This window comes from Perca flavescens, chromosome 12 (assembly GCF_004354835.1).
Source record: "Perca flavescens isolate YP-PL-M2 chromosome 12, PFLA_1.0, whole genome shotgun sequence".
Lineage (NCBI taxonomy): Eukaryota > Metazoa > Chordata > Actinopteri > Perciformes > Percidae > Perca > Perca flavescens.
Window position 1 is genome coordinate 3,907,425 of NC_041342.1, and position 23,616 is coordinate 3,931,040.

Below are 23,616 nucleotides of genomic sequence, written 5' to 3' on the forward strand. Positions count from 1 at the left end.
GGAGTAGAGGAGGAGAAGATATGTACTTATCTATGCATACACTAGCAGCAAGTGCCAGGTTCGGTATAATGGTTACGAATTTTTCCACGTGGCTGGTAAACACAGAGGGCTAACTACATACATTAACAGGTGCCTCAAGATGAGTGCGCAAATTATATACAATTGGCCTAGGTGTTTAAGATCATGTAATCACATCAACCCCTATTTCAAATTTGGCCAACGACCTTTGTTGCATTTCATTCCTCCTCCTCTTCCCTTCGTTGCCTGTCACCTCTCCACTCTCTGTTATCAAAATAAAAGTGTAAAAAATGTCCCCAAAAGATCCTTAAAAAAATCCAAGAGGTAATTCGAAGTATTTTCACATACCAACAAACCATTTAACTCTATTGAGTTGCTTGGGTCGCAGCATCATCAATTTTTGCCCCAACATTTACTGTAAATGGCATTTTGACAACTGTCAAACAACATCTTTTGGTTTTTTCTTCAAACATTTTAGAAATTTGTCCCATTCTGAGTATTGTTACCTAGACACAAAAGGCATTGCTGTTTTTCAACAGCCTCTCTTTGGCCACCATGAAGTCAACACCAACATGTGTTAAGTATTAATTTCACTTTGAACATGTTAAATATCTGTCAAAAATATTGTCCTTATCCACCTCCTGCTCCTATCGACCAATGCAGGAGAGGCAGAGATATTGGGAGGTCAATAGTCTCGCTTTGCCAGACCTTCCTCCACGGCGCTGCTAAGGAAGGTGTGGCTAGTCCACACAGTATTCTGGGTTGGGAGAAAAATGTGCTCTGGTTTATTGGCATATCTTTAAACCAATCACAATCGTCTTGGAAGCGCTTGACAGAGCCCCGGTTCCGCTGCAAAATAGCCTCGGGAAGGAACTTGTTTTGGTGGAACATGTGAACGTTTAAAGGTTGTTTTAGTCGTGCAACAGAAAACTCAGATTGGACAGATAGTCTAGCTAGCTGTCTGGATTTACCCTGCAGAGATCTGAGAAGCAGTTAACCATAGTCCTCATAAATCCACCGTAGTTTAAAATGGCAACACAAAGAAAGAGGAAGGTAACGGACATCCGGCCAAAAAGAAAGACACCCGGCAGAATTTCCGGCGGCAACGGACCAATCCCGGAAGTGGAACGTCGTGGATATAGACTAGGTGGCCACCAATCCTCTGCAGCTCCCTAGCTCTGTATCTGTAGCCACTGCATTATACTATACGTACTGTATGGCATTAGGGCTCATTCAGCATACAATAGACGACTATGACCACTGTGGCTTAGCGTGCTATCGGCACATCGTAAAACTGCTGGTCTAGTTTTACCAAAGGGTAGCGAGAAGGCTATCCACACCACATTGCCGCTAATACACCAATCAATAGCCATTACATTTCTAGTTACACACAGCTCTGAACAGGTCCTTTCTGCCCTGCTGCTTGTTGATATGTGGATAAAACATGCCAGCCTTTCTAGGAGCTCTGACGGCAGCAGCAGTATCCCAACAGCAGGGGATAATCAATCAAAACCACTGTCTGAGATTTACAGAACAAAACCCATTAGTCTCTCCTCAAAGTATAAATCCATATCCCGGTGAGCCCTGTTGCCAGTACAACTGTCCTTTAGCTTTCAAAAGAATACTTGTCATCCTGTAACAAAATTATATCTATAAAGACAAATTACAGCATCGGCACTAGTATTAAACAACATTGACTGATGCCATGACCTGGGCAACACTTTTTTGGCATATCATTCATTCACACCAGCCAAGCCTGGCTTTTTGAACTCGGTTTGTGGTTATGTTTAGCTATTTGGCAATTTCCAAAACTTTCAGATGGACAACGACTTTGGTAATAAGCATGCTTTAATTCCGTTTTACAGTCACTTAGATATATATATATATATATATATATATATATATATATATATATATATATATATATATATATATATATTTTATTTTTATTTTTATATAACTGTTATTATGTTTAAACACTTTAGAAGTTGGCATCCCAATGCACTGTTGACTTACTGGGATTTACATTATATTAAAGGGGAAGTCAGTTTAAAACAAAAATAAATGTTCATCCTCATTCTCTTATGACTTCAGAAATATTGGTTAAACTGTTATTGATGATCCAAACATCAGGTTTGGTAACTGTCTCCACCGTAGTCTGCCCTAGTTTGCCTCTGTGTAGCTGTGATGGCTCCCAAGGTCCATGTTAAAAGGGGGCATGACCACCCACTGTTATGCTAAGAGAGACGTCATTACCAAGCTAATGAACAGCGCTAATCTCCAGAGAACAGACTCACTGTCTCTATACGCAATCAGATGTGATGGAACTCCTGCAAGTCCTACTTAGGAGATAGGATGCATGTGTATAGCCTCCTGCATGCTGAAAGCATTTTTGAGAATGCATATACAGATGCTTCTACATACATATCTAAGATCAGTTATTGCTTAAACCAAATGAATATATGCAATCATATACAAACTGGGCACATTGTTACTATTTGACAGTGTCAGGCTGAGTAACAGATTACAAATGGGCAAAGAACTACAGAACAAGAGTTGGAAAAGTCACACTATTTTCACATACTCCAATTAGCGCTCCACTTCTAAAAGAAAGTGCAGTCTGATTGCATGATGTCAGGCCTGTTTAATCTTGGTTCAGATCCTGCTCCCCTTGCCTGGAGTCATGCTAGTGTACTTTGTGTGCCAACTAAACAAGGCCTAGTCATGTACGAACTGCCATGACCACAGCCATGAACAGGAGAATAAATCAGTGACTCTTAATGAACCATATCATCTCTCTCCCCCTGCAGCCATGAGAGCCTCTTCTGTGGTGCATTCGGTGGCGTGACTATGGCTTATTAACTGTATTAGCCTGGAACACTTATGGCTACTCCTTCCAAAGAAGCTATTCATTTGCAGCTAGCTCATTCACGTATTAATCTCTAAAAGACCCACAGTGGCACATTAGACCACTATCTCTCCATTAGGAAGAGAGAGGAGACTCCAAATGTCTGTGCATCAAAAGGTAGAACAGTACTTTATTGTCTTTATAGTCTGTCTGCTCCCGTGAGTCTGACTCTCTTGCAGAGTGGGCAAAGTCTTTTCTGTTCTAACCTTTTGTGCAGATCTGCAAAAACAGACATAGGAAAAGAGGCGTTGTTGTTTTTGATATTGAAAGTGAATACACTGTACAAAACTTTGCTTTTAGTTTTTATGAAATCTATAAGATGTTTAGGAGGGTACGTTGGAGATTTAAAAGCTTTCCCACTGCTACAGTTCACCTTTTGAATTAAGATAGACCTTTATTGATCGCCAGCAGGGAAATTTGGTTGTTGCAGCAGTACAACAAAAGACATAAATGCAGGTAAGAACAGAAAGTAACAAAAAACAAATAATAAGAATAGAAACTATTTAAAAGTGGAGCATAGTGTTGTTTTGCGCTGCTGTTGAGGCAGTCTGCCTGACAAAGGTGTGAGAAGTCCTAAAAACAAAAGGAGCAGAAAGCAGGTTATACATCTCAGAGGAAGAGGAGAAGTAAATGCATGGATAAACACTTCCTGTGATTGAGCCGCAGGGATGTGCTGCGAAGAAGTGTGAATCGCACAGCCATGAAAGTACAATTCTCTTTTGGTAACAAACACCATCTGTCAGGAACACTGGTGAGCTCATCAAAAAAGTGAAGACACCCCCGGCATTGCTCACCCACTCTGCACTTCAGTGGCTAAACCTCTCTATTAGCATGAAGGACCATAATTATCTAAATATGACAAGATGGAAAGATTTAAGACTGGAGCTGTGTGCTTCTGTTATTCTTGAGTCGAAGGACACATTTATTAACTTTTCTTGTCTCTCCTTGCATACCCCAAGGAAACAGCTGGCTATAAATGTTTGTGTGTGTGTGCGTGTGTGTGTGTGTGTGTGTGTGTGTGGGGGGGGTGTATGTGTATGAGTGTAAACCTGACCGCAAGGGAGGTAAACTCTGAACAGTATTTTAAATCCACAGCTGCTAGGTTTGTGTAGATGTTTTTCTTTGAAAATGGACTGTAATGTAAGTTGTGAATTTTACTCGTAGAGAGAGAGACAAACACACAGACAGACAGACACACACACACACACACACACACACACACACACTTTTTAGCCCTCATTCTTCCAAGTACCTTCAGAAGGTGATTGAGAAGAGAAAGGTGGGTCTGTATGGCATCAATTTAAGGCTAAAGGGCACTGGTGCAAAATCTGCGCTTGCCATCTATCAACGTCCGGTGTGATATGCAGTTTATAGTTTGCTATCCACAGTTGAATAAAACACTTCTGTCGAGTTCTCTTTTCTATCACTTGACTTTTCGAAAGACTCTATATTGTATAGATAATGACCGTGAACCTGACCGTGATACATTGATTCAACTTTGACATATCGGCCTCATAATGTCCTTGGGTTGACGGTGTGTTTGTACCTGAATGTCAAAGGCCTGGAAAGAACTTCTCTCCAAAGCCAAAAAGGCCATAAAGGTGTGTGGCAGCTGTTCACCCTGGCAGGGGAAGCACATTCCTGAAATGAACGGATGCTTGGGCAGGATATGGCTTACCTACACCAGTGTTAGCAGGATAACACTGGATCAGCCCCAAGACCACTACAGCTTCTGTTGCCCTGGACACGGCACACACCTGCCTTTTATGTAAGAAAGCTCGCATGATGGAGAGAAGAGTGGAGCTTAAGAGTGAAGTGATGCCAGTCCGGTTCAGGACACAGGATCAGAGGTAGAGGTGAAAGTAAATGGTTACAACAATAGAGGGGTAATACCATAGACCTATATGATGTCATGCTACAGTACAAGGTGTAACAGAGTAACAGAGGCATGAAAGTACAGCTGACATGAGAATAAAATGTAACAGAGGCATGAAAGTACAGCTGACATGAGAATAAAATGTAACAGAGGCATGAAAGTACAGCTGACATGAGAATAAAATATTGAGGGCTGAGATTCAGAGAAGACAATTGCAACATGGAAACCAATGATTCAATCTACCGTGAGAGACGGGGTTTAGGAGGGCGGGTGGGGGATTTGGTGCTTGTGTATTCCGCCAGGTTGGGTAGGACCAGTCTCAACCCCTTGATCTTCCCATCCTAGGTCCTGGACTGAGCCAGGGCCCTTTGGGACTGGCGTGCGTAGAGGCCGGCTGGCCAGCAGATGTAGTGGCTGTGTCCCGGTGCGGATATTACCAGTAGGACTGCCATTTCCCTTAGCCTTTCATCTGGAGCTCAAGGGGCTGAGAGAGAGCTCCACAGGGCAGAATAGGGTTGGAAAAGAAGAAACAAGAGGATCAGAGATGGCTTTGCTGGGCAGAAACATGGTCTGGTTTGCGGATGGATGTAAGATTAGTGAGTCACATTTTCACTCAGATATGCAGAGTCATCTATTTGTTCAATCTGACGTTGTGACATTGCGTAATTTTCTCAACCTTTGACTTGCTGTGAATGATTCTGAGACATTTCAGTATCATTCCCTACAAAATAAGTACTGGGAAAGACACTCTACAAACAGGGATAATCCTTTAGACTAATATGTACCCAATCCCATTTGTTCGCACATAAACTACCTGACAGATATTCTAATTATAATCCCTGTATCACAACTTTTTATTGTACATATCTGCATTTGTGATCAACTGTCTTCCATTTCCTGTCCATCCATTCCATGTTATACCATCTTCCACCTTTCTTTTCATTGGTATACTTTTTCTTCCTAGCTTGGCATATTCTGCCCTGTGGTTTTTATGGCACTTTGAGAGCATATTAGCTTGAAGGGCTCCCTAGGTACACGGTCATCAGAGGATAATGGTTCTCATTAGCCATCATCATCATCATTTCCTAAGCAGTATCAGTGAGACCTTTATGATTGAACCTCTCTAGCACACCTTTGGGACGTTTAGAAACACCAAGAATCTCTGGTGGGGAAACAGGTTATAAATGAAGTTTACCAGCAGAGAAACAAGGACTGCTAGTGACTCAGTGCTCTCATACCGTAGCCGCATAAAAGTTTTAACTACAGTGTCGCAGAAGGAGCTGTTATTCACTAATATAACAAGAAATTCTTACGACATGTGCACGTTTCCAAGCAGTAAATGGCATTTTAAAGACGATGTCCAGACTCATAAAGTTTTCTTTATTGAAAGCTGCAAATTCAATGGATATGATTTTAATTTTATTGGGTACAAAAAACTCTTGCACACCACTCTTCCACCCCTGCCCCCGTCAGGCTATGACCAAACCTTTTGGTTGTCATTGGATTTAAATTGAATCAGTACTCAATGAATTAGTGGAAATAATCAGTTGCTGGCTACACACACTAACAGACAGACCTACAGACGAGGCAACTTAGTGTTGGCACTAGTTTGTTTGGGCTGCTTTATTAATGCCCATACCTGGGCTTCTCTGCTGGGGGTTGGGATGGAGATTGGTGTGAGGATGGTGGGGGGGAAGAGATTTGGGGGCGAGAGCTGTGTGAGTGACCCCGTTGACTTTCTTGACTCGCCTGGAGCCCAACCCTGGCTTCCAACACATAAACTGGCATTCCTGCTGTAACACTGCACTGAGCAAATAAAAGCAGACATTCCACTGATATTGAAAAATACAGTAGAAGGATAAGCAGGGATGAGTCTGATCCTCTTTGTCTCAGCTCAGCCTGGTATGCAAGGGGAAATACAGACTAGGTGAGGGGAGAAGGAGAGAAAGCATGGGAGGACTTGGGCTGGGATTTTCCCAGACAGCCACTTCTATCTCAAGCTCAAAAGATGCAAACTTTTGTTTTAAAGGCAAAACCTCGATCAGAGTATCTGTTTCAAATAACAGAGGTGCTTAAGGATTGCATGAGTGCGCAGATAATGAAGGTTGGTAGCAATGAGCCAGTTTTTGTATTGACTACCTGCAGTCCAAGTCTGTGTGCAGCTTTATATACATGTATACATCAAAGGGACGTGCATGCAGGACAAGTCACTACATTAAAGGCCTATCCTATTGACCAGCGCTGAGAGCAACAAAGCCCTTCTCCCTTATCCATAATTGATGTGGCAATTAGAGCTGAACCTGGAACAGGCTGTCAGGCCTGAGGGCAGGAAGAGGACTGACCTCTCCCTGCTTCAGCTGATTACAGATCAGACTAGAATAGGGTGACCAGATGAGAATGGGTAAAATTCAGGATGAGACGGGGGGGGGGACATGAATTTTAAAACTCTGCACCAAAATTATTTATTATTTTGAATGCATGAAAACCCCAAAAAACAAATCATTAAAATCATGAACTTAAGTGTCATTCTGAAAACAAATAAAAACAAACACAATGACTGTGCTTTAACGTCAGCAACAACCAATCCAATCTCTCCTTCTCGTTGCTGCCTGCACTTAACATGAATTTCAAAACTCCGCACCAAAATTATTTATTATTTTCATGACTGCACGTGCACTTTCCCTGGCCTCATAGCTGCAACTTGCGCTCTCTTCATCTACTCTATAACATGAAATGTTGTATTTTCTTAGTGCGTATAAAATAACAGAAACAACAAAAGTTTAAATGCACTAAAGCTATACCTCCTAAGATTGGGTTGCGCTGGAGGCCCGGTGCTGGCATATTTCACCACTGCCGGCACTCTCGGCTTTCCCATGAAGAGTTTTTGGAATTCTGCACAGCTCATTTGTTAATCCATTTTTACTTAAATTTCGCTGCGGACCATGTTAAATGAGCATCTGTTTCTCACATCAGTCCAGGCACCTGCAGAGACGTTTTTGCTATGTGTTCATCGGGTCCCGGGACAGCATGAGCCTCCATTTCAACAATGAATGAATGCATGAATAAAAAAAAGCAATGCATGGTATCAAAATTCGTGCCTAGCCACCTACATGGGGCCTACGTACTGTTGCCGCCAATGAGCAGCCGACGGGAGTTGGCCGCAGGATGAGTCAATCACCATGAACAGTTTTTAATGTTCTATCAGACTATAACTACTCTTGAGACTTTGCTCTAATTTTCGGGACAATTAGGTGCAGGATTCGGGACAACTGCTTGGATTTCGGTAATGTCCCAAATTTTTCGGGACGTCTGGTCGCCCTAGACTAGGAAGGGTCACTGACAGCGTACTTAGTGCACCATTCTGAGTAATTTGATTCTGAAGTTGCAGTCAGTTATGCAACCAAGAGTTTACATCAAAGTATTTGACTCACCCCCACAAAATCAAACATTTATAACATCACAACTTTCTTTTTTTTTATTCCCACACAGAATTCTGACTTTGAAGTTGAAACGGCAAGTATCACTTAGATCAGTTTAATTGAGAGGGGGCCAGTCACGTGGAGCGACACAAGACTTCATTCTATTTTCTGCATTTTACTTCTGTGTGGGCACTGCTGCTGCTCCTTGGTGTCACTGAGCAAGTAGCACCCTAATCATAGTTCGCACACACTAAAGCATCTTTTCCGTACTCCAGGCCGTACAGCCCTTAGTGTCACTTGAACATCAACAGCAAGCTCTGAAGGGTTGAATGTGTCATTTTTCGATTCTCGATACTCAAGGTAAGACCACACACAATATCACAGAGAGAAACCGTGTGAGAACAGGTGGAAGCATGCAACTTGAGACTTCTGTGCTTGGCTGATTCCAGTGGCAGGGCGGAGGGATCCACGTGTGAAATGTTATATCAGGAGACACACGTTGACAGCGTCTCTTGGCTGCTACCTGATTATTGCTTCTTCTCGACTACAATGGATGGCAGTGAAGTGTGTTCAAGCATGTGTGTGAGAGAGGGAAATTGCAAAAAGATATGACAGTCTGCACCCTTCACGCTTCTCTGTCCACAAGGACAACCTGACACCTGCCAATGCAAGTGCACGCAGATGTAGTGTTAGGTGTGTGTGTGTGTGTGTGTGTGTGTGTGTGTGTGTGTGACTGAGCACTTATATCCAAAATCCGTGTTCTGGTGGGGAATGTGATGTGCAACGTGAATCTGTGTGTGAGACTGAGGAGTTGCACTGGGCCTTTAACTTCTCTACTGCATAGAAGCTGCTTCCTCGTCAGGATTCCCCTCCATCTCGAGAGTGTGTCACATTGACTGGTGGAGGTCACTGTCCTCCCAGGGCCCCCTTTCCCTATTTGTTTCGGTGTGTATGTGTTTGTGTGTGTGTATAGGGGAGTAAATCTTAATCTTGCAAAGGAGCTTAATAGTCTAGTACAGCCAAGAATCGCACTGGGCAGATTCCATTCCACTGATCCCTGCTCTGGAGTTGCCATGCTGCTGTGCCCGTTGCTAGGTTAGCTGTAGGCTAAGATGTGTTCCCCACTGGTGCCCCTGTATTTTTGCCCCTTGAGTGGCGTGCCAGAGACCCTGGACCAGTCCTGGATTCCCTATATAGGTTGCCTGTGAACCAGAGGGACAGTTCCCAGAGATGGGAGTTTGTGTGTGTGTGTGTGTGTGTGTGTGTGTGTGTGTGTGTGTGTGTGTGTGTGTGTGTGTGTGTGTGTGTGTGTGTGTGTGTGTGTGTTAGAATACGGAATAGGGAGATTAGTTTGACGGGGCGAGGAGCCCCTGCCTGGCATGGCACCACATAAAGAGTAAGTCGTGGACAAAAACAGCACAGAGATGGATGGCTAGTAATGAACTGTGTGAATGCATCCTCCCCTTCTCTCCACCCTCTAACCTTACCGCTCTTTGTAAGAAGCTGTGTGTGAAAAGAGATAAGGAAACGTGTGAGTGCTTGGGACGGTATATGTGTGTGTGTGTGTGTGTGTGTGTGTGTGTGTGTGTGTGTGTGTGTGTGTGTGTGTGTGTGTGTGTGTGTGTAAGACAGTGAAAGGGAAGCCTTGAAAAACATAGTGACCCAGAGAGAGTTTTAGCATTCTCCAGCTGTACCAAACAATGTCAGGACACCCGTGATCCATAGCCACCAAGAGCAGCATCAGTCTTTTATTGGTGTCCAAAGGTCTGATCGGAGACAGACTGATAGCTCTGTCTCCTAGTAATGCTGGCTTTACCCAAGAATGCAAAGAGGCTTGTGCATACCTCTTGGTGTGTATATTCCCATACACACCAAGAGGTATGCACAAGCCTCCTCATGCATTCAAATCGTGTGTTGTGTGAAAATTATGATAATATTGCAACCAGAGAGTAAGAATGGTCACTGAATGGATATGTGGTTTAAGTCCTCTATGTATCAGTATTGTATAACTTAAAATTCTTGAACACCAAATAGGGGCCAGCACTCAGTCTATCTACACAAAGTGGCATACGTATATATATATATATATATATATATATATATATATATATATATATATCTACCCCGAAACTTTAAAACATCTTTGAAATATGTGCTTATACCAAAAGGGAGTAGTGGACCACATCTGTGTCTCTTCTCTCTCTTCACTTGGGAAACAGAGACACTGTGGCTCTCGAAGGGATAGATGGCAGGTAGCAAATATCTGGCAAAGGTCTCACATCAGGTTGGATCAGAGGCAAATGCTCCGTCCCCTGTTAATGACGGAGATGAATGATACAAATAATTTTTTCTTACTTCACTGCATTTGAGAAATGGTGAGCTGGCGCCCACGTTTCACAGACATATTGGCTATTGCATAAAGATCTTGTTTTACAGCAAATAAGGATTGATCCAGCAAATCAACAGTGTCATTATTCAGCCCCTTGGCAGAGCTGTCTCAGTAGAGGAACAGTTGCCCAATCTCACAAGTCTTTAACTGGAAGCGAGCACACAGTGTGGAGAGGGGTGACTTCCCAATCACACACAGTATTGTCTCACTGCTAATTTCAAACACCATGCTCGTCAGTGTGTGTGCATGCACCATGAGCATGCGCAAATCCATGCTTACATTTATGAAAAAAAATGGTGTCAAAGGTCTGCCTCACTTAATGAAACATCACCGTGAGGCAGATCAAGTGGCCTTGTCAAATCCCAGGCCCATGAGCTGCTTTACAACCCCACCCCCCGCCCTTGCATCCGTCTCCCATCAACTGCTTAGCAAGGAGCAGACCCTGAAGGTCCAAGACAGGGAGAGAGGAAGATGGTGAGAATAAGAGTGAGAAGGAAGTTGCTGACCTCCACCCACCTCCACCACACTCCCTTGATGTGCCATGAATAAAACCTCCACCTTCTGACCATGTTTATAATTGTACAGAGCATGTAGATGAGTGAAAGCTGCCACAGGTGCTTTGAAGCATATGATAAACAGGTTAAAGTCTTCTATTTACAGTACACATGTAACTTCTGCGTGGAGTTAAGTTACACTGGACAGAAGTAGTTTACACTGTAATTAAACTAAGGCACTACAACACAATTCTGGGCTGATCTTATGTCAGTAAAATAAAAAAAAGAAATAAACACAATTGAATTGAATAGAACACACATTGATGTTTGTAATGGATATAAGTCCATGTTGAGCCTTGAAAAGCTGCCTTTTCATCTTGATAGCATATATTGTGGCAACTTGCTAAGCCCCAGTATACAGTAGCACCATTCCTCACTGGATTACAGCTCTGCAGCTATGTGTTCAGTCAAGAGTTCCATGCAAGCTTGCACAACACACCAGACAGACACACACACACACACACACACAGCCATGCACAACACATGTGGACCATTAGTTTCCAAGGTTAACTCATTGGGTTTGTCCCCGTTGCCCTAGTACTGTTTCTTCAGAGTGTATAAGCATGTTTTTGTGCGTACATGTATGTTGTGTGCATTTTTGCTGTCTCTGTGTGTGTTCTCGTCTACAGTGCAGTATGTATGACGTGCTGAGGAAAAGAGAGATTAAATCTTATCAGTTGAAGACAGAGGGAGGATTGTTTGTTTCTTCCCTTTGCATAGGTTTGATGTAATCTGTGTGGCAGCAGTGGATATGTGCTGGCTAACCGAAAGAAGCCGAGAAGAGAGAAGGAAAGAGACAGAGAGGGAGGAAAGTAGAAGTAAAAAACAAAAATGTACATGGTTGCCCAAAGAACCATCCTGCAAATTTCTGTCCCTCAGAATTGTTCCAAAGAATGATGGCCAAGATGTTTATCATTCCTCCCACTCACCTTCTAACCCTCACTCCTCCCTTCCTCTCTCCCTCCCTCCCTCCCCGGCCATCCCTCCTTCCTCTTGGCTAGAGCCCGAGGTCCACCTCTTCTTCGGGGCTGTGGCCAGGCTTGTTAGAAGCAGCTGTTGTTGCTCCTCAAAACACACAAATCTGCCCATCTGGAGAGGCATTAGTGGCAAAGGACACTGTGAACCATTTCTCACACACTTAGCCAACACAGAGTTCAACAAGGTGGCAGAAGACAGAACATCCCTCTTAAACAAGCTACAGGCTGGGGTGGAGCTGTGTTGCTTCCTTGGACTGTGTTACTATATATCAGAGTGCTAGATGTGCAGATGTACAAAGTGACATGATCCCCCATCCTCCTCCTCTCTGTGACCATGTCCACTGCAGGCTTTGATGACAAATGAAAGCTTCCACAACCCATTCTTTATGCTAGTATTTGATTCACACACACACACACACACACACACACACACACACACACACACACACACACACACACACACACACACACACACACACACACACACACACATAAATACACATTACACACTTCTTCCCAGACATAAAAGTCTGTGGTCTTGTTCAGACCTCTTAGCACTCCAGTTCTATTTGTCTCTCGGGCTTCTGTCACCCTGTTTTTCTCTGTCACTGTTTGTCGCCTATTATAAAGCGTTTTACCAATCAAATCACATTTGTCTTTTACTGGTGGGGAACATATGTCATTGACTGTTGTTGTAATGGGAGAAGCATGTCGGCGTGCCATCGCGTAGCCTTGAAGTCGCCCGTGGTGATTGATTCCATCTGTTTTGATTCGAGTGACGATGGATCTTCATCCTCATACTGAAAAGCCAATCTAACCGTTTCCTTCCTCTTCTAACCCTCTCCGTCATTTTTCACTCCTGCCCGCCCTCTGTTTTTCTGTCTTGCTTGTTCTCCCCTTTTTTTTCCCTCACCATATTTGGGGGATTTACACATGAGCCAGCTTATGAAGCACGGCTTATGTGCTTACATTGTCTCATTATGACAACAACATCACATTCCATTATCCTCCTGCCCTCCTGGTTTTTCATTTCTTTGTACCTCAAGTGGTTGCTTGCTTTTAGGGACTTAGTACAATGCAATGTTATTTTTCTCAAGTTTCTACAGCTTTTTTTACAGCAGTTTTTTTTTTAACAATTAAATTATTTTCAACTTTTGCTGGTTGATATGGTTAAAAATGTCATAATGATAAACATATACGTATTGTGTGATAGATATTATAATCACATAACTTTCACACTTATCGCAATATATAATATTTTGTTAGATCTCAAATAAAAATTAGCAGCATTAGCAGCACCTGTGAGTTTATCATGGGACAGCGAAAACGTGAAAGATGGAGCAGTAGGTCTATGTCTTGTATGTCCCTTACCAGCTATCATATTTCAAGATGGCGCATGAATATGGAGCGTCTACCCCAGTTCATGTGAATGCAAATGTAAAATTTCAAGCAAATAGGAATACTTGGAATTGATGGTGGAGGTAAATATTCATGAAAAAGGACAACACCGATTTTGATAATGAACAACTAAACACGTTACACACTGGACCTTTAAGAATGGTTTAAATCTATTTATAAGTCTTATCCTCATTCTCAGTGTAAGACGTATGTCAAACAGATCTATCACAGTACCACTGCAACATTCATCCATCTATCGAATTCTGGACACTTCTTGGGTCCAGATCACAACAGCAGCGTATGAGGACAGTTCAAGCATAATTTTCCCAGGCATGTCCTCCATCTCATTGTGGGGGATACTAGAAAATGTACTATCTCTTGTACATCGTCTGGGTCTTTTCCAAGGTCTTATCCTGGTCTACTGAGTTCAGAATACATCTGTACGCCTCGGTGTATAGTGTTCTGTGAGCTGTTGTTTATAAATAAAGGACTAGGCATTTAAAAGTAAATGAAACATAAGGTAAATGACTCAAATATCTCTTTCATTTCTTCTCTTTTATGCCCCTCCCAGCTGGTGGCATTCTAGGCAATCACCTAGTTTTGCTTTGCCTTAAAATGGACCTAGTTGGATGATTACTTGAATGGGTATACTAATGTAACTTCATATTATTGCATCCATTTTTATTTCAAAGATCACAAAGCAGTCCAACTTCATGCATTCCAAAATGCCTACCTTTATTTATATATATATACAAAAACACTTTAACAAGTTGGCAGTGCCGTTATCTCTGTCGTTATTGGTTGTTCTGGCAGGACCTGCTCCATTGATTAGCCAGTTGCTTAGCCTGCGGTGAGTACTGTTAGTGTTGTGTTGGCCCATTCAAATGCTGTTTTCTGACATCTCCCTGATGAGATGCAGCCCATTTCCATTGAAACAATAACAGCAATCTGATTTGGGATAAATGATGTCTTTGTCTATTGTCTACTGGAACAACAAAAACCATTGGCACGGAAAACACAACTCTCTCTAGATCCCTGCCTAGCCCTATTCACACATGAATACACATGCACACATACAAACCCAAGTGTAAAGTAGGGATGGGTTGATATGCATTCTCAGTTTTACAAAAGAATACATTCTTAAAAATTAAAAACATTTGATTATGGAAGTGTGAAAGGAGAAAAAACAATCTTATTGGATGACAGCTTTAAAAGAGCAATACATTGTCTACTTTTATATTGGCGAAGAAGTGATTCAGAAATTAAAGCTCTTGCTTGGAGTTTAATGTATTTTTCACATTTCATATGGATGAAATATCTTAAAACGTATCACACACCTGGTTGTCAAGTTGCTTGACAGTCAAGTCAACTGAATGCTAGACAGATCAGTTTTACACACGCTGGTGGGAATCATTGCAGACTTGGCCATTTTTTTTGTGACAGTGACAGCTTAAAAAGACATTTTGACACTGGGCTTTGGCGCTGTCAGTACTTATCACAACACACAGTCATTCTATCCTCCACCCCTGTCTCTATTGGTTTCTTTCTGCATCCATTGGGACCAGGCCTCATTGATTTCACCCTGTCCCTCTCTAGGAACTCACACAAGGTGTGCAAAGCCCCTATCTCCTGCACATGGGCCCATACTAAATGTATGACACCTGTAAGGTCTCAGTGATGCAGGTTAACTTAAGTGGTGACTGAGAGCGTGTGGTGCACTCTGCTGTGCTGAGGGTTGTAATCTGTTTAATTGATGTACACAGCTTGGGCTGGGTTGGGTCCTTCTGGGATCCATGAAGAGGAATGGAAAGACAGATGGGTAATGAGCAGAAGGAATAATTTCCTTTTGATTTTTTGAGCACACGCTCGCATCCCAGAGGGAAGTGAGATGAAGAGAGGAAAGAGATGTGTTCAGAGCCAGGGTGATGATTAAGTTTGAGAGAGACAGCGAGGGGTAGAGGCATGAGTGAAGTCCTCTTTAAGGGAAGCTGGGATTTCACCGATGTCAGCAGAAAAGCGTTTGTGTGTGTAACATTATATGTGTGTTTGCGGGTGACTGTGACAAAATGGTTGCTTAATGTCTGCCCTACCCTCATCGCCCTGATTTATCTCTCATTGGCTGTAATGACACAGTTAGGGCTGTCCATCATCTGCTGCTGGAGATTAGACACCCAGTCAGTCCTCCATCATGATATGTGGGAAGGTGACAAAGTGGGTGTTCAGTTTTTATTTGATTGTGTCCCATGCGGCGGTGTATAGTGGCACAGGTTTGTTGCGTGTAGCTTAGACAAAAGGATTTAAAAGCGAGTGGGTAGCTGAACAGTAAAAACAGTAGCACTGCATTTAAATGCATTAATTCCAAATATTTTAAAGCACTCGTTGAAATAAATAATTGGTGCTTTCGACAGAAACACCCACAGCTGTGCTTCTTCTGATGTACATATGAACTCATTTTTAATCTGTTAACAGACATAATCAGACATAATTTCTATGTCTGACTGTTTTTGAAAACCCTTGAAAGGAGATGATGGGAATGGTGATTGGATGATGATGAGCCCCTTATGTACAATTTTACAAGCCTAATGGACTTCAGGACATTAAAGCAGATTACCATGATTACAGGAATGAGCCAAACCATTTATATGTGTCTGTTTCTCTCCTCCTGTTTCTCTCTTTCTATCTGTTTATGTTTCTCACAGCACATCCAGAAGCTTCCAGTGAAGGAAAGTCCATTGGGAGACAGCCTGGAGGTGACAGCCCACATGAGAACCCTTCCAAGCCCCCCCCAGTAAAAGTGATAGGGGGCTCGGCGCCTGCCAGCTGGGCACGGCCCTGGAGCCTTGCGCTGCTCTTTGCTGCACTTTGCTTGCAGTGGACCCTGTTCTGATGCCAGCGCCCTCTGTGAATCCACTGCCGACATCTGCCCCCTTTAGGAACCACATACACGCACAGAGACACTCATATCATATACATATCACGCATAGTATCCTTACTCCTGTCCTCAACGTACTCGAACGGATGGTAATGATGGAAAAATGGAAAGCAAGGCAAGGTGTGGAAGAGAAGAGGACAACGTTGTAGGAGGCTGTAGACGGGAGCCTCTTGCAGCAACTTGTAGTCCTGCACCAACGTGGGTGTGCGCACAAGCTAATCTCATGCACGCTCATCTACGAAGATTAAGCCAGCTGCTTCTTCTTGGCTGTTGGGGCTAGACGTTTGTGTATAAAGACGCTAATACAGCCCCACCACCACTCACACAATCACACCCTTTGTGGTTCAGAATGGGACTGCATCATTCTGTTTTTACTTAAAAGCGCTTACACATATACAGACTCATATTTTGTTTCACATATAACGTTACAGTAAAAATGCAGCCATCTTCTCTTTCTGCTGTTGGTTTTTACTTATCCTTTCTGGCTAAAAAAAAAAAAAAAAAAAAAAAAAAAAACTCCTCACGGCCACTGCACATTTCGCCAGCCAGGCAGAAGAATTCAGATCATTTGAAAACTCAACTCATTTTCTTTTCGAGGATTAAGGAATGCATGATAGATTGATAGATCAATCCCAGGTGCCTGGCCCAGAACAGCAGATTTGATATACTCTAATGACTGTGTACCTTGGCGCGGGATTAAAATGTAATGAGTTCACAGGTAGAGCACGGGCGGGCACACTTGCACGGCTGAACACATTGTGCAGACAAACTAGGTGTGTATAGTATGTAACTGTATATAGGTGGAAAGATTTGATGGAGTGTATGAGGTTCTGATTCAACAAAAAGCTCTTAACTGATTGAGCTGAAGAATATTTTCCTTAGCTATGAATGGACTGTGCTTGTCTGCTACATATATAGCGATGCAAAAAAAAACTATAGAGATTTAATTTCTGTAAGAAATAAAGCACGAATTCACATCATTTTCCAGCTCAAGCCATTGACATAAATGGATAAATTTTGGATGTAGCCTGTACATTGTTGATTTTACTAATGTTTATTGTGCATCCAGTTTTGTGTGTTTGCACATTGAATTGCACAATAATGCATGAATAACCTAACGAGTTATCAAAAATGCTATAGTAGGATCAGGCCCTTCTTCGGAAAGCATCAAAAACGCTTATATTGCCTTTTCCATTACATCTCTCTGATGGTGTAACGTTAGGTATTATCTTCATCTCTCTCTGGAACTTGAAAACAAGAGGAAGGTTGGGTTGCAGATCCAACACATGCACACACACAAAAAGACATGCGTAGAATATTTTTTACAAAGTTGGGTGCATCTATTGTCCAATATAGTGGTAGCCACTGTGTCCCACAAGTCCCTCTTTGTGGATTTATTATACATTTTGCCAAAGAGCTCTAATGTCTCTTCACTCACTGTTAAGCAGACCATTCCTTGGAATTCCAACAAAATACATCCTTCTGTGTTTTAAATGATTCCTCATGGGGATGGAGCAAAAGGGAAGTTAAAAAAAAGCTATGTGAAAAAGCTATCCTCTATATACCTGTTTTCTCTCTTGTGTAGAAGTGAATGGTTGATGTACTGGTACAGTAAAGTACCTGTGTGAAAGAGAATGAATGCATGGTCAATGCTATGCAGATACAGTATTAAACCTGATAATGCCTAAAAGCTACACAGATACAGTATCTAAGCTAAATAGGTCTATACACTTACATGGGTCTATGTGCAGTGAAATACCTCTTCCAATAACAAGCCTGTGTTGTAAACTACTCTTCCTCTCCCGACTGAAAAGTAACTCACCGTTGACTCAGCCTAAAAGTGGAAGAAGGATGCTTAACTACTTGCATATAAATATATGGTAATTATACATTAAAGCATGGCAGTAAATGAAGAATGGAGATGACTGCAGCTACGTAAGGTTTTGGCAGTTTTAATGTGTCACATCTTGTGTTCTGTAACCACATTTGTTTAGTTCATATGATTTCCACCATGTATGTTTTTGTTCATGACTGTCGTTCACTGCACCCACAGATCACTTACAGCCCTTTACCCTCGCATGTGTATAAATGTACATATTTTAAGTCACTCGCCATTTGTTTTGTGTCTCATTTGGTCTCTTTTTGTATCGGTATGATACAGTGCGGCTGAGGTCTATTAAAGCTGCTCTGTTTCTTTGCTTGTCTCAATAGCCTCTCCTTAAAGAGTATCCGTCACAATAGACATTGATAAAAATCAGAGTTTTGCTTGGAAAATATCCTACACACCTAATGCACTATGGTCCTCTTCTTATGACTGTGTGGGCTTGTACAGACCGCTTGATTGACAGGTCTAGGTGTGCAGGCTGTTAAATATTTCATGCTGACATCACTCAAAAAAGCCCCTGTCCTCAAAGTGGAATATTAAACAGTGAGGTGGCCACGTTATGCACATCCAGTGATACTTTCTGAGCCTTTTAAAGAATAATTCCACTCAATTTGAGAAGTACACTTAATTTGCTTTCTTACCAATAATTACCTAGTAGCACCTCTAATGCATAACACATTGTATCTCGTTTGATACGTAAGACTCCAGGAAGTCACTTGCGCCCAGCCAAGAAATGATAATTACAGCATTAAACATCCTATAAAATCACAAAATGTATTAATTTTTTTACATATTGTTGCATATTTGTGTATGGATTAAAGAAACAATATCAGCACGTTAGTGAGCATTAGAGGTGCTAGAAAGTTTATTTTTGAACTAGAAAGAGCCAGCCATCTGTTTCTCTCTGCTTTAGTGCTAAGCTAAGCCAATCACCTCCTAGCCTAAGATCCATGGTTAGCTAACAGACATGAGAGTGGTATTGATCTTATCATCTAACACTTGGCAAAAAAGGAGTGTGATATTTTCCCAAAATGTTGAACTACTTCAAACCGAGAAGACTTCGTTACGATGATTACATTGCACTGGCTTGCTTCCTGTCCCTGAAAACACATCACTGTTTCCCTGACCATACTGGACTGTGAGTTATGAGGGCATAGGCAGGGATAGCCTTCTCAGTCTGACCTTCTCTATTTGCATCCAGGAAGCGCTCCGGCTAAACATATCAGTCCGTGTTTGCACCAGGAATAGAGGCAGAGGGGAGTGTGAGAGTGCAGAAGACGTGAAAAAGTTTGATGCTGGAAAGGACAGTCAGTCGTGATGACAGCGGCGTCGACAGTGACAGTTTGCTGCCTCAGCTGATGTGTGGCTGACCCGTTGGCTGCTCCTGCAGGGGAAACTTTGCCTATTCGTGGGCTATAATTGCCCTGAATTAGTCTGTGCTGTCAGCTGCAATGTTAGCACCAGTGTAAGCCTAGCTTAGCTACTGTAGGACACAAAGCAAGCATGAAGGGAGCCACTGTTGGTGAGAACAGACACATGGCTGTGGGGTGACACACAAACAGCTAGAATGCCCACAATGAGATTGAAACAGAGTGAGGTTATGGCCTAAATCAGGTGTATGTTATATTTATTGCATTATTTTTAGCATCACCAGACAATGCCAGATAGGCCTACTGTACGTCCTAAAGACATGCAATGGGACTGAAGCAAAGTAATGTTTATAATTGGTCTTCAGGGCAACACAGGTCTTTTTTTTTCTTCCACAGTGATTATAAAAGCATTTGATGGCAATGTATCAGGCGACAGTGGCCCTCCAAGTCTCACCACACCTCCCACTGTTTTAGCCATCAGCCTGAGAGCACATAACTAATAGCACTCTTCTGGCTAAAGCACACAATGTCCACGAGCTCATTCTCACTCTCTTTGTCTCTCTACACACACACACACACACACACACACACACACACACACACACATGCACTTTTATGAACACAAAAATCATCACAAACACACACCAGTGATCTCATTCGCACACCCTCTCGCACAGTTGTACACTTCCAATTGCACGCAGTCTGTATTTGATCCTTGGAGTCTATTTCATGCTTGTTGCTGTGAAACTGAGTGTCTGGCTGGCTGCAGACGAGAGCAAAGAGAGTGCTCAGTCCAAGGATATCGTGCCTTTTCTTTGCCTGAGCTGTAATTGGACTGCATTGTCCCTGCCTGACAAAACCAAAGCCGCCTGTCGTCCTGTAATAACCTCCGCTGACTGACGCAGAAAGCCATGAATGACTTTAAAATATAGACAATAATGGTAGCACACTCAGACGCTGAAATAGAGGTAGTCTAAAAATGACTTTTAACTGCGCTTCCTCTCTTTAGTTAAACTTTATGAAGACAGTGTAATGGGAAAATGGGTATGGATGATTCAGTGTATCCTACTGTAGGTACAGACATACACACATTGCAAGGAGCAGTGTGGTCAGTGAGTGTAACTGAGAGTTCCGGGGACCTCAGGTCACAGCTGCTCAGCTGTCTGTCTGGGCTATTTTAATCAGTAGCACACATCAGCGCTTCTGTCCCACTGGCTTGGCCGAGTCCACAACTAAGCGTCCTCACACACACACACACACACACACACACAGAAATATTTCTTGCCTCAGGAAAGAGTAAATCTAACACTAATTCTCACATTCAGAGATGAGCTACAGTTGCGTCACACAGCGTAATAAGAGCCTTAAGATGCATAACTGCATTTTCTGACAGATCTTCTCTGAAGTCGACCTGTGCTGTAGCTGGGTGACAGCACTGGAGCACCCCCCCCCCCACAGATTGTCTTACCTTTTCAGCAGTGGGATCAGAGTGACAAGCTTGAACTAGGGCCCGATGGGCTCAATGGTGTTTTAAGCCCCCAAAGTCTCCTTCCAGGCAGCGCTGCGACCGTTGACTTCAAGGCACCTAACCCTAACCCTAACCATAACCATAACCATAACCATAACCATAACCATAACCATAACCATAACCATGACCATTGCCTAGTCCTAGTGCCTTCCAGACGTTGGGGGAATAAAACACAGATAAACTGAACTAGGAGGAGGGAGGCACTGGAAATAGCTTTTCAAAAATGTACAATTGGGTAAGGTATAGGGTAAAAGGAAGGGAGGACCTAGGTCTCCTGTTAACCACAGCTCTCCTTCTTGAGATTCAAGTTGTCAATTGTATCCATTCCCCTCTACGCAGAGCTCCCTGTGTCCTCACAACAGGCTAAACACAAGCTGTCACTTCAATTCTACCTCTGTCACCCTGTTCCGCTGGCCAATTAGCATTATGCACAAGGAGGTCTTGAGCTGACTAATTTAGTCCAATTAAACATATTTTCGACATGACAGACCATCAAAAGGAGCCTCAGAAACCCTGACAGAGATCAAATTTCAAACAGGGATACAAGCACTTTTGCTTGATTCCTCCTACTTATTGATCGGCCTCACTTGTCAGTTCTGTTTCCCGTCATGCACTGTGATGCTGGCAGAGGGCAGGTAAACAGTTTTAGGAGGTGTTACCTTCCTGTCAGCTACTGGGCGGTTGTTGTCATTTTCTGTCTGGAAAACTGTTCTGGGGCAATGCACAGTTTGTTGCTGACTGAAAACTGTAATATAAAGAAAAATATGTACAGAACTTCCATGCATACCAAAAATTGTAAAAGTTTAACATTGCACAAGTCATCCTGAACTCAGTAGACAGCTCCCTCCGGGCAAGTCCTTCTGGATGTGTATGAGCAGCGCCGAATAGAAACGCAATAACGCAGAACAGCCATTCAGCTGTGCAATAATCTCAGCTCCCACAGGAATCCCAAATTATTCTGCCTGTTATGAAAGAAAAATAGAGGCAGACATGAACCTCAACACCACAAGCCGGAGGACTGGGCATATGGCATGGACCCTTTTCTAACCCCACTGAGGAGACTCAAAGGTGAAAAGCTTTTCTGGATTTCACTGCCCACCACTTACTGTCAAAATCATAAAAGGGAAGGTGGAGGTCAGGTATAGGGATCTGCTAACACATGTATCTAACACGTCTCAAGTATTTGAGAGTGAAGCATCTTCATGGCAAGCTAGGTAATGTCATATATATATAAATTTGTGGAATTGCAATCATAAACTACCAATCCTGAAAAGTAATTTGCGATAGGGCTTAATTAATTTAGGCATTATAACAAAAGTATTAATGCTAATGTTGTTTTTCTCCCCAATTACTTTGTTACAACTAAATTCAGACAACATCCACATTAACATGAATTTGGATGGACGATTGCTGACAGTGACCAGTCCCAAACATTAGGACTTTTGCTGCACCATTTGCCACTGCAGTAATAGTGGCATTACAAGAGAGTGCAACACATACATCAATTTGCAGATTAAGTCTATATGGTTGACCAATCCATGCAAATTATCGTACACAAAGTCAACAGACAAGTCAAGTTATTTCCTGGCCCGTAAGAGAAACTGCCGTCAAATCAGCCGACACTAAAATTGTAGCGCGCTCTTATTCCGTCACGCGTGGTAAATGCATTCAAACGGCCCAGATCGAGTAAGCAATGGACGGACTAGCGAACGCTAACGAAGTTAGTGAGATGCTACACATGGGACTACTTCCGTTTTTCAAAATAAGGTGTTTATACAAAGTACATATAAAAACAAGATTAAATGAATTATATTCACCACAAGTAAAATATATGTAACCTGTGGCTGTCCCTTATACACTACAAATAAAATTACACTAAATTGTGAAAGAAATGTATTGTTGGAGTTTACAAGAATACAACATTAATAATTCTAGACAACAATTTATTTCAGTGGACACCTCTGACTACACCCATATTTAAAATCAAGCAATTCAACGGTATAAATTTAGAGATTTTATGAAGTAAAAGTCCAACATTTCTAGGGTAAAATGATGTCAAATCTGAAACTTAAGGTGCTATAAAAAGACCAAGGTCCATAGTTCCAGACAATGACTGATATATTTGAGTACAGGACATCACCTGCTATACCCATACTGAAAATCAATTTTACTGTTTAAATATCTAATGACTAAAGTATGGGACTTTGCTTCCAAAAATCTCCATATTCATACAATAAAATTGTTTGATTTTCAGTATGAGTAAGTGATGCCTTGTACACAAATATATCAGTCATTGCCTGGAACTATTGACCAAAGTCTTTTTATTGCACTTCCAGTTTCATATTTTTAGTGATTTAAAAGC

At 42.3% G+C, this 23,616-nt stretch overlaps 1 protein-coding gene across 3 annotated transcripts in view; it reads left to right on the forward strand.

The window, feature by feature from the left end:
* Positions 1 to 18,578, forward strand: part of gpc5c (glypican 5c) — a 113,648-nt gene extending 95,070 nt beyond the window's left edge. For all 3 annotated transcript variants that reach the window (XM_028594154.1, XM_028594152.1, XM_028594153.1), the window contains one exon: positions 16,239 to 18,578. In XM_028594154.1, the coding sequence (XP_028449955.1) occupies positions 16,239 to 16,426 (188 nt within the window). In that variant the 3' untranslated portion in view covers positions 16,427 to 18,578. The remainder of the gene's footprint in view (positions 1 to 16,238) is intronic.
* Positions 18,579 to 23,616: the final 5,038 nt, after the last annotated feature.